At 40.4% G+C, this 12,081-nt stretch overlaps 1 protein-coding gene across 1 annotated transcript in view; it reads left to right on the plus strand.

The window, feature by feature from the left end:
• The first annotated feature begins 2,666 nt into the window (after positions 1-2,666).
• Dnajc15 (DnaJ heat shock protein family (Hsp40) member C15) overlaps positions 2,667-12,081 on the plus strand; it is a 68,886-nt gene continuing 59,471 nt past the window's right edge. The window contains exon 1 of the mRNA XM_052190898.1: positions 2,667-2,902. Coding sequence (XP_052046858.1) covers positions 2,801-2,902 — 102 coding nt within the window. The 5' untranslated portion in view covers positions 2,667-2,800. The remainder of the gene's footprint in view (positions 2,903-12,081) is intronic.

Consider the following 12,081-nt stretch of genomic DNA (forward strand, 5'->3'; position numbering starts at 1 on the left):
TCCAGACAATTAATTAAGTTCTTTTTTTGTTCTTCTGACAAATACCAAAGACGTCTCCAGGAGCTTCTTTTATGGTTGGCTAGACCTATTACTATAGGCCTACAGTGGGGAAGACCAAGTGTAAGCTTGTGTTGGAAGGGGATGCTCACTTCCGCATAGCCAAGGAGCAAGAGAGAAGCCAGTCAGCCTTACATAAGACATAAGCCCAGCCCAATCCCGTGACATTCTTCATCCAACTAGACCCTACCTCAGAGTTTCCAACAATAGTGTCAAATTGTGAACCCATCAGTGGATTGATCCATTGCTTAGTTTAGTGCCTTCGTGATCCACTGGCTTCTCAATGATTGGATCCACTCACGGGAACCAAAACCTTTTGGGAGGGTACTTACCATCCAACCCATAATAGTCATCATTCTAAGATGGCTACAAAACTGACTCATTTATTGCATATAGTGGAGGTGATAATGCTAATAAATTTATCATTGAGGAATCAGGCACAGAGAGGTTAAGATGTGTGTTCTTTTCCTGAAAATTCTAACAAAATGTTAAACTTTTTACTGAGATGTTTCCAAAATATATTACCTATCTCTGCTTTTGTTTTACAAGGTCCATAGAACATACTATAATCTGACTTTGAGAAAGTAAAATTAATTAAGAGAAAACCAATAGAAATTTAACACACTTTTATTTTTCACAAAACATTTATCTTTATTTCTGTTTGTTTGTTTGAGACAGGGTTTCTCTGTGTAGCCCTTGTGGTCCTGAAACTCTTTTTGTATGCCAGACCGACCTGGCCGGAACTCACAGAAATCCTCCCGCCTCTGCCTCCAGGTGCTGAGATCAAATGTGTCATCCACTACACTCAGCTATTTATCTTCTTTCTTAAGGAAGCTGGGAAAGAGAGTAGAGCTAAACTCACTTTTAAACTCACCGTACCCAGAAGTGATCCTTGAGTGGACAGGAAAGGATTTCACTGCGTTTGTTTTTATCTTTCTTGCTGGTAAAGTTGAGCTTACTAAAGAACCGAAGGCTGAGAGCTGAGTAGTCACTGGGGATGCAATGGAAGGAAGTTCAGTAAAGTCTGTAAGCAGCTGGTAATGCACTCTCCATAGACCAGTCTGACCTAAAATGCAGCAGACTGCCCTCCTTGCTGCCCTCTCTTCTGCAGTGTTTTCCACCCCAGCCCCCTTTTTTTCTCCTGGCTTCTGCTTTGGAAGCTTCTCCCCAGCCCCTGAGCAGGTGCACTGTTCTAAAAAGAGCTGGCTCACTCCGGTCTTGCTCTAATTGCTTGTTTGCTTCAGGCTAGCAGCCTATGACTGTTAGGGTCCAGCTGCTAGGATACACCATTAGCCTCCCTTAGACTGTAACTCCAAGGACTCGGTGACCTTATTTGTTTACTTGATGCTAAAGGCACAGTCGCCCAGCACTGTGCCTGAAACTTGACATATGCTCAATAAGTTGAATACATTGAACAAACTCATGATGAATTATAATGATATGTAGGCTTCAATCCAGTTCATTTGGTTTGATCACAAATAATTGTGGATTGACTTAATAAAAGTACTTTATACAATAAAGCTGTGTTTCTGAAGAGTTCTGAAGTACTTGTAGCACATTATTACATATCACCGTTTCAAGTCCTGGTGTTTATTTCCATGTGGAATTTCTGACCCTTTTCTTCTTCTAACTAAAACAAAACCCATGTCCCTTTCTGAACGGTATCAGTGGCTGAGCCTCCAAGGAAACCTTTGTGACTGTCCTTGTTCCTTTCTGTAAACTGACGCTGCTTCTGCTTTTATTTGCAGTCAACCTAGCATGCTTGTTCGTACTCTGGTATATGGTGCTAGCACGGAGTGTCGTGTAATCTTCCCTTCCTGATTCTAAATGACTTCACACCCTAAGCATGATAATAATATTAATATATGGCTGAATTAATAGGTTCTTACAACTTTTAATGTAAAAATGAAAAAAAAAAAAAAACAAAAAACCACCCAACCTTCTTGTAGGCTAGATTGCAAAGTGTATAAAGGGCAAAACAGCCGCCAAGCTGGTACAGGGGTTAGAGAGCATATTAGCTTCCATTATTGTCTAAGATCTGTTTGCCAACGCTTGACCTAAAAATTAATAATGAAGTAAGTCTTTCTGTATTTAAATTAACTCAAAATCATCTGCGTTGAGCTCATTACTCGATCATCAGTTTCTTCCCAGTAACTTCACTAATATATGAAATCTTATTCATTTCTGGCTGGGAAGGTCAAGTTAGTTAGGAAGTTCCAGCCTTGTCTACTCCCAGACACCATCGTGTGCACCATCGCGGTACTTTGGACTCTCTCTCTCTCTCTCTCTCTCTCTCTCTCTCTCTCTCTCTCTCTCCCTCCCTCCCTCCCTCCCTCCCTCCCTCCCTCCCTTCCTTCCTTCCTTCCTTCCTTCCTTCCTTCCTTCCTTCCTTCCTGGTTTTAAAGGAAACGCAAGGTAGACCTAGGCACCGCCTTTTCAGGCTTGGTGGTTGTAGTGGAGGGTGGCAAGACACGTCCCGCCCCAGGAGACCTAAATACATACATACATACATACATACATACATACATACATACATACATACATACAAGGCCCTTTAAGGGCTAGCTTGACAAGGTAGGTTTATCGGGGAGGTGGAGTGAGAACCAGACTCTCTGCAGCCAGGTCTCCACTAGTAAAACTGAACAGCTTTTTAGAGCGCGAACCTAACCCGTCCGCACTAGTTTGTCCCGGTGGACGCCTCGTAGTCAACTCAGTGCGTCCTCGGAGGGAGTCCTACAGTGCTATGGCTACCGGTGGCGGCGTGACCTCCAGAGAGGGGCTGCGCTATGCCGAATACCTGCCTCCTTCTGCCCAAAGGCCGGACGCCGACATCGACCACACCGCGGTGAGTCTGCGGGCCGCCACTGTCCCGCACCCCTAAACCCCAAGACCTCCCACTCCCACCCGCTCGCCCGGCGCCTCGGCTAAGCCCAGAGGCTTCCTGTGCCCGACGTGGTACACAGGCTGTCTCCCCAAAGTGACACGAACCACAGAACAGGCCCGCGATTATCCAGTGAAGAGACCCATGGGTCCCGCTGGGTAGAGGGGAAAAGTAGTTAAGAACCACGGCGTGAAGATGCGTGAGAACAGTTAGGACCCAGCGAAGGGAGGCGGAAGAGGTCCTTCTCTAGCATCCCCCAAAGTCTGGAGCACTCCACCTGGGTCCAGTTAGAAAGTGCATGCGGTTTATTCAGGCCCAAGGAAGTGGGTTCTTTCCTTCCATCCCGTGGGTCCCGGGGATCGAACTGAGGTCGGTCAGCACCTCCACCGGCTGAGTCACCCTGCTGGCTCATATCTGTAGGACCATACGTTAGGAGCTCTCTTTAATAGCCAGCCTCAGGGTTGCTAAATTGTGTATGAGTCTTCACTAGTCCACGCTACTGTTGTTTCTAGAACAGGAACTTTTAAAAACTTCCTAGTGATATCTTGCCATGAAATTAAAGTTTTTAAAAAAATCAATATAGTAGTCAAATTGAAACATAAAGGTGAAGTAAAGACTTAGTAACAAGTAGCTGTTTGGATTTGTAAATGCGGTTTGGATTTGTAAATGCAATGAAGTGATCGTATTGCTCTCGTATTGCAGCAGTTATATGTGTAACAGCTACAAATGCAAGCCTTTCGGGTTTTTGGTTTTTTTTTTTTTTTTGCTTGTTTGTTTGTTTAGGACTCGCTTCTTGCTTGTATAGCCTAGGCTGGCCTGGAGTTCTTGATCCTCCTGCCTCAGCCTTCTTACTTCCTGGCCTATCGAATATTGGCATCCTGTTGTTATTTTTAAATTTTTTTCCCCAAAAGGTGAACACTCTGAGGTAAACTGTTACAAATGTCTCCTCAGTTTACAGGGTAAATTAACTTACAGAAAATGAAGTCTGTACTAAAACAGAATAGAAGCGGTATAAATGGTTGAAAGCTATCGAAACAAAGATGGCCGGAAACTGGCTGTTGACTTAATGTCACTGGTATCTTGTAAAACTTGAAGAGTTAGCAATGGTTCTTTATTTCTGTGTTGGCTGGCCTTGCACGTTAGGACTTCTGAAATCCACGGTCCACAAAATATCCTTCCTCTTACTTAATGATTGTGGAAGCTCAAAAGGGCTTCACAGCATTTTCAGAAGGTCCCTGAGGCATCCATGTTGACCCTATTGAGAGTACTTGGTCTAAATCAAACCAATGGGGTAGAAGACAAGATTATTGATAATGGTAACTGAAAATAATGGGAAACTGACAAAAGTGTAAGTATTAGGAAAGGGAAAAAATGTCCTTGAAAACCGTCAGCCTGGTTGACAGAGCCAATTCCAGAACAGCCCAAGCCCTCACAGAGAAACCCTGTCTCGGGGGAAAAAAAAAAAGGAAAGAAGAGAAAAGAATTAGACAGTGAGCAGATGGTGTAAGCCCTCAGCACTTGGGAGGCAGAGGCGGGCTGACCTCTGTGAGTTCGAGGTCATCCTGACTACAGATCTAGTTCCAGGACACCCAGGACTGCACAGAGACACAGTTTCTTGAAAAACAAAAACAAAAATGGAAGAAAAAAAAAGTAGACAGTAATATTTATTAGAAATTAAGAGAAATCTTTTCATTTTACTAAATTTACTGAAATGTACTTTTATGTAAATTGTAGAATATACCTCTGCTTCTGTGCTTACCAAATAGTTCTCCTTTCCTCACGAGGCTTATTGTTAATGGACTAAGATGTGATGTTCGTTCATCTATATGCAAGGCTAAATGGATCAGGTAAAATATGTTTGTAGTTACCTTTGATAAAATAATATTCTACAGTTGTTTGATAGAGGGTGTTGTCCAATGCGTTCCTAGCAAAATTGCTTCTAGTTGAAAAGGAGGAAAGAAACTTTAGTTAGGAAGAGAATATTGCCAATACTTAAATATTTAAATAAAGCACAGCTTGAAGTGGTAGCTTTGAATTCTGTTACTTTTCCAGAAAGCATAATTTATTACATGTAAGACAATTAGCCACCTATGTTTCATTATAACCACTACCTAAAGGCTAAAACCTATCAATGTATTAGCTAAAACCTTATGTATTAGCAAGCATTTGTTCCTCCCAAATGATGGGAGTCTCCAGTTTTTCCATTAACATCTAAAACATATTTTAACATACTTGGACACTTGTCCTGGGAATCACATGGGTTCTCTATTGCGTATTCATCCTTGATTTTGATCTTGCTTTACCATATTATAAGTTATATTTATGGTTTGGTGTGACTGGCCAGCATCTATCTATGTTAGTACTTGATATGCAATAAGTATAAGGAACAGAAATGTTATTTTGGAATAGGAAGGGATGAGAAGAATGATTTTCTCAAGAGATACAGAGTAAGAATTTCCTGTTGCCTTTCAATGAGTCCTATAAACAAAACCACAAAAATTTAACTTCTCTGAAATTTAAGTGTTATCGATCTGTCCCCAAACAAGCCGGTTTTCCTGCTATTTCCATGTCTTGATAAGCGATCAACTCTACTTCCACCTTTAATTCTGACCATGAACCACCCAGGTTTAGGTTTCAGATTTATTTCTGGCTCTTTTCATTGTTGATCTCTTAGTTTTGATCGTTTCTCCTCTGTAGCAGAGGATCACCTGTTGTCACACTCTTTAACAGTGGTCTCTTTGCCTTGATAGCTCACACTCTCCAAACACCACACTGCCACCAGTTACTCGTTACAGCCCAGATTAGCCACAAGGCCACTCCTGTTCTCAAACCAGCTCTAGACTTTAGTCAGGGTGGGATACAGGGCTGTTCATGCCCCGTTCCTCAGTGGCTTGCCCAGCTGTGTTTTCCATCCTTTGGAGTACACATTACCCCCCATGCTGTGGTTAATGTGGGTTTCCATTTCCCTTACGAAAACTACTTCTATGACATGTTAAACTCTTTCTCTTCTGACTAGTATTCTTCGCTGAATAAATTCCTCCTTTAATTTTGAAGACCCAGGTCTTCTGAACCCAGGTTCAGAGCCTTCCCTGACCCATTTCTCTTTTGTCGTAGGAAAATTTGTCTCCTATTTATTGCTTAGAAAGTTATACAAGTTTTTATTATAGTTTGTTATTGTATCTTTGATGGTTAATCTCCACTTTTGGCTTCCTTAGATTTAGGTCTTCCAGGAAACACATCTGTGGGGGTGTCTGTGTGGTAGTTTTCAGAGAGTGTTAACTGAGGAGGGGAACCTACCCTGATGTGGACAGCCCATGAGATGAGTCCTGAACCAAATAAGGAGAAGGTGTTCCAAGTGGCAGCTTTCATCTTTCCACTTCCTGACTGTCGATTCCTTGTGATTAGCTGCCTCCTCTTCCCTGTACCACCAAGCCTTTCCTGTCAGGATGGACTGTACACCCTCAGACCACCACGAATCCTTCCACCATTGAGTATATTTCTGCTGAACCTCTTGATTCCACCTGCAGAGTGCTAGGTTTGCAGACATGTGCCACCATGCTTAAGTTGTTATCCTTGGATATAGCAACAAGAAAAGTAACAGATACATTATCAAAATTATTTATATTCATATTTATGTAAGCACCTCAAATGTATGTTTTCTAGGTACTTGAAAACATACTTGTACTTGGAAGATGGTATTCATGTAATTACTAAAAACAGTTATTGTGTCCAGGCATAGTTGTGTACTCCTTAAATCCCAGCACTCTTTGAGAAGAACTCAATCACTCCTTGAGAAGATTCCACCCACCCCACCCCTCTGGAACAATCATTGTCTATCTTAAATTCAAGTGATACAGTTTCAAGACATGTTTTAGCATTTTATAATACTTAGGCAATTTGTATCTATCTAGATGATAGTTATTTACTACTTATACTGTTAGGGAGAATAAATGCAACAGAGAATTTTTAAACAATTTTTATGTTATTTAAAAAAAATCAGCGGTGGCAGCTGCAATGTGGTGAGCTACTTTACTAGTTTTCTGTTTTTGGTTTGTGTGTGTGTGTGTGTGTGTGTGTGTGTGTGCGCGCGCGCGTGTTTATTCAAGGTAGTGGGACATTTGAGTAATTTCCCATCCCCAAGACTCACATAGGGGAAGTAGAAGACCAGAGTCCATGAGTTGACCACTGACTCTCCACATGTGTAGTGATGTGCCTATCACCCCCACCAAACAGAACCCCCAAGTTTGCTTATTTGTGTTTAATAGAGTTTTTGTGAAACACCAAATATAATAAATGATAGAAACTAGGTTTTGTATGCAGACTGTGAATAAACCAAGCTTTTCACCTCTAGGACAGAGGACAGCAAGCCTGTTTCATAAGCAGGGACTAAGTGTTTTAGGCTCTGCAGCTTTATCATAAGTAGTTATTATTTATATTTACTACTTCAGGATAGATGTGTCAATGTTGTCATCTCACTGAAGTTAATTCTCAATATGTATTTATGGAGTCTTCACTTAGTGTGTAAGGTGCCTAAATGCTTTAGTAAGCACAAAATCAAATCAAATATAAATTTTGTCCTTAGGATACTTGCTTCTAGTGATCTGATCCTGTCTAACGCCCTTTGACAGCTTCCCTGGAGCCCAGCCCCACAGAGCGGGTGGAGTCTCAAGGAGGAGCCAGTGAGGAGCTGAGCCAGGAGCCATGGCAGACACTCTGAGTTCAGAGCCATTGTTTCTACCTTAGGAAATCAACAAAGTTGTAGAAAAGCGAGAATGAGCCAAGCTTTGAGAAAGGGGAGAAGAGAAGCCTTGTAATCTTCGGCAGTTTGCAGTTAGACTATCCTGTGATTTAGAATTATTCTCATTTGTAAGTTTCAATAGAAACTATCCTTCCTATTTCTAACAGTAAAGTTATTGTATTTTCTCAGTATGGTATGCATTTTTGACTAAGAGATTTTATTTATTTATTTTTATTCGATGTATTCTTTATTTACATATCAAATGATTTCCCCTTTTCTGGGTCCCCACTCCCCATAAGTCCCATAAGCCCTCTTCCCTCCCCCTGTTCCTCCATCTACTCCTTCCCACTTCCCTGTTCTGGTATTCCCCTATACTGTTGCATTCAGTCTTTCCAGAACCAGGGGCGACTAAGAGATTTTTACCAATATAACTTTAGGTACTTTTAGCTACTATACATTCCCACCCCCCAATTTTGTTTGATCTAAAAACACTTTTGTACAATTTTCTCAAATAAGTTATTTTATAACAAAAATTTTCACTTCTGTCTTTGTGTGACTCTGTTGTGTGGGAGTGGCTATGGCGGTCAGAAGAGGGTATCAGAGCCCTGGAGCTGGAGTTAAAGCCTCCAAACTTGGGTGTTGGGAACTGAACTTGGATCCTCTGGAAAGGCAGTAAGCATTTTTAGCCACTAAGGCTTCTCTTGAGCCCTGGTGTTTCTGTTCTTATTTATATGTGTAAATACTTAAGGAAGTAAGCCTACATTTAGTAACTGTCTGCTATGCACCAAGCACTGTTGTGGTATTTTCTGTTCATATACGCCTGTGTGGGGTTTCATGTGATTTTTCTTTATTTTACACATAAGAAAGTTGAGACTTGTATTAGTTTGGGTTCTCTAGAGTCACAGAACGTATGGATAGTCTTTATATAGTTAGGGAATTTGTTAATGACTTACAGTCTATAGTCCAACTCCCCAACAATGATCAGCAGCAGCTGTGGATGGAAGTCCAAGGACCTAGCAGTTTCTCAGTCCCACAAATCAAGCAGGCAAGGAAGAGTGAGAGTCTTCCTTCTTCCAATGTCCTTATATATCTCCAGCAGAGAGTGTAGTCCAGATTAAAGGCTGTAGGTCTCTAACCGAGGGTGTGGCCCAGATTATTGGCTTGTGGATCTCCAGCAGAGGGTGTAGCCCAGATTAAAGGTGTGTGCATCCATGCCTTTAATCCCAAATGATCTTGAACCCGGGAGATCTCCTTGTCTTAGCCACTATGCTTCAAGGTCTCCATGCCAAGATCCAGGTCAGAAACTTATATCTCTGAGCCTCCAAATTAGGATCATAGGTGAGCCTTCCAATTCTAGACTGTAGTTCATTCCAGATATAGTCAAGTTGACAACCAGGAATAGCCACTACAAGACTTAAAAAGGGTAATTAAGTCTCTCAAGATTATACTGATAGTAAGTGGCAGTACCAGAGAAGGAAACCAGTTCTTTTTGCTATTGAACATTGCCATTCCATCATTTAGATAAAGGAAATGGGTGGATTTCAGTTCCAAGAAATGACTTGTAGCCTTGCCTTTTATGATAATTTTCAGGGTCTTCAGATAAACCTAGATATGTTTATAAATTCTTAAGCTTTAAAGCAGATTGATTTGAAACGAGGAAGGGATTAATAATATATTATGAAAATTATAAGCTGCAAATACAGTCCATCTAAACAATTTCTGTCTTACAGTAAAGTAGGATCTGGGGAGGGAGGAAGAATAGTTTCTAGAAAAGAGATAAATTCCCAAGTAAGAAATTAGAAGACCTACAAAATGTTGTAGATAAGATATTTAATGTGTTTCAGTCTTATGAAATTACCCTCAAGATAAGGAGTTCCACTTTTAATTTTCTTGCATCAAGAGATTATTCACTGGACTGCTTTCCTGGCTTTTCAGACTGTGAGCTGTTGGTTAAAATGTATTATTACTTTTTTTTTTTTTTTTTTGCTGGGCGTGATGGCACATGCCTTTAATCTCATTTGGGGGGACTTGAGGGGGACATATGCCTTTCATTATTAAGAGGTTCTGAACTAGCAATATGACATATTGCCAAATGGTACCAGTTGAAAGAATATTTCAAGGAAGGACTAGTAATGCCACTTCTAAGTGTATCAAACTGTGATTCTGTCTTATGTAGGGTATTACAGTATACTTTGAATGAGGGAGAGGAAGATGACATTATAGAGAACTATAACAAATGTTAGGGACATCAAAGATCAGTGCTAGTCTCTAGTTATAGTTTAGCTAAGAAGATGATACTATCCTCTAGGTTGCTTTTTAAAATGACCCAGTGACTGAGTTCGAGGCCAGCCTGGTCTACAGAGTGAGTTCCAGGACAGCCAGGGCCACACAGAGAAACCCTGTCTCCAAAAACCAAAAAAAAATAAAAATAAAAATAAAAAAAAAAAAGAAAGAAAGGAAAAAAAGAGAAAGAAAGAAAGAAAGAAAGAAAGAAAGGAAAAGAAAAGAAAAGAAAAGAGACCCAGTGGAGAATTAAGATATTTTATAAAATTTTTGTGAGTGAGCATTATAGTCAGAGAGATGCAGATAGATGTTTCATTGTGAGCTCGCCTTGGAAAGTAGTGATTATTTTATTTATTTTTTTTATAATCTATTGAATATACTTTTCCTTTTAAGGAATTCAGGGGTACTGAATGTCAGTGTACAGTTAGGCTGAGTTCTAATTCTAGTGCAGGCAGAGCAGCAGTTTGTAAGAAACATGACTTTTCTGGTCCTTAGTGTCTTTCTTTGAGATGTGGTTTTGGCTAGGCCTTCCTTTTGTGGCCCAGGTTTACTTACTACAGTCAGAGTGTCAACAAAACATTGGGCAGCCTATCAAGGCCATTGAAACTGTTTTGTTTTGTTTTTTTAAATAAAATGACTTTTCTATACTAAAAATTCTACATATACTTTTTATACTTCTCAAAATAAATAGAAATGAAAAACTTCCTCAAAAGACAACAAATAAACTTACTATGTGAGGAATTTATAGTTGAGTATTATGGAGCTGGGATGTTGTGGGGAGATGGCAAGGAGAAGGCTGGTTTGAAAGTAGACGGATTAGTAAGCTGGTTTGGTTGGTTGTTTTTTTGAGGCAGTGTCTCACTATGTAGCCCTTGGCTGGCCTAAGACTCACATGTAGACCAGGCTGGTCTCAACCTCAGAGATCTAGCTGCCTTTGCCTTGAGAGTGATTGGATTAAAAGCTACGGGTCACCGTGCCTGACTGTATGAATAACTGCTGCATTGCTGTGATTGGTTCACGACAATACAACATAAGGAGGAAGAATCCATGTTGGTTTAAGAGTTCTCAGGGCTCATCCGTGGGTACTTGGTCCTGGGTGCTTGGCAGAGCAAGTTGGTGGCAAGAACATATGGTAGAGAGATGTTCACTTGTTGGCCAACAGGGATGCAGAGATCAAGACAGAGGTGGGCAAGGATAGCATACTTCCAAGGACCCACTCCCTGAGACATTTTCCTTCAGTTCGGCCTCATTCCATAGTTCCCTCAATCTAAGGGACCAAATGTTGAGAACATGAGCCTGTCAGGAATATTTCAGATTCAAACCACAGTACAACATTAGCAAAATAGTTTGGTACTTGGATCATAAATAATTTAGATCTGTTAGTTCAGGAAGTCATTGGATGATAATAATAATAATAATAATAATAATAATAATAATGTCAAACTAATAATTAAATGACAAAGGAATTGGTTGGGTGAAAAAGGCCCCTTTCTTCAAATTATAATGATGTAAGATAATAGCAAATTGAGAATAAAACCCAAATCAGAATTGATGTTTACCAATATAATCTTTGTCCTCTCCTTGTGCTTTCTTTTGTCCAGAGCCCTTTGTCCTAACCTTAATCCCACTATTCTTCATTTTTATTTCTACATTTCTCAGAAGGAGTCTGACTCAGAGGCAAAACATCGTTGCCTAACCATTTGTGTATTCATTTAGGTAATTATTCTTATTTAGTACATACTGAGAATGAAAAAGCGAACAGAGCCTGATTCTTGCTCTTTAGAACCTCATGTGGTCATTATGGAGAGTCAAAGGACAAGAGAAATTAGAAAGCAGAGCTATACGAATACAGACGAATTGGGGAGTGTCATTGGCTTTTTTATTGTTTGGATGCTTATTTGATCCTGCTACTAATACCAGAGATAGACAAAGTTCTTGGCTCCAAAGAGTTCCAAGTGACCAGGCTCAGTTGCTGCGGTGAAGGTAGAAAAGGATTTTTCTTCCAGTGATCTCATTAGAAGGCACAGGCCTATAATTTGTCTTCAGAATGTGTACAGATAGAAGCAAGTGCTATCAAAAACTTAAAAGAATTTGAATCCAAAATAAAAAAAAAACCTGAGGA

The sequence above is a fragment of the Apodemus sylvaticus genome, chromosome 8 (genome assembly GCF_947179515.1).
Source record: "Apodemus sylvaticus chromosome 8, mApoSyl1.1, whole genome shotgun sequence".
Lineage (NCBI taxonomy): Eukaryota > Metazoa > Chordata > Mammalia > Rodentia > Muridae > Apodemus > Apodemus sylvaticus.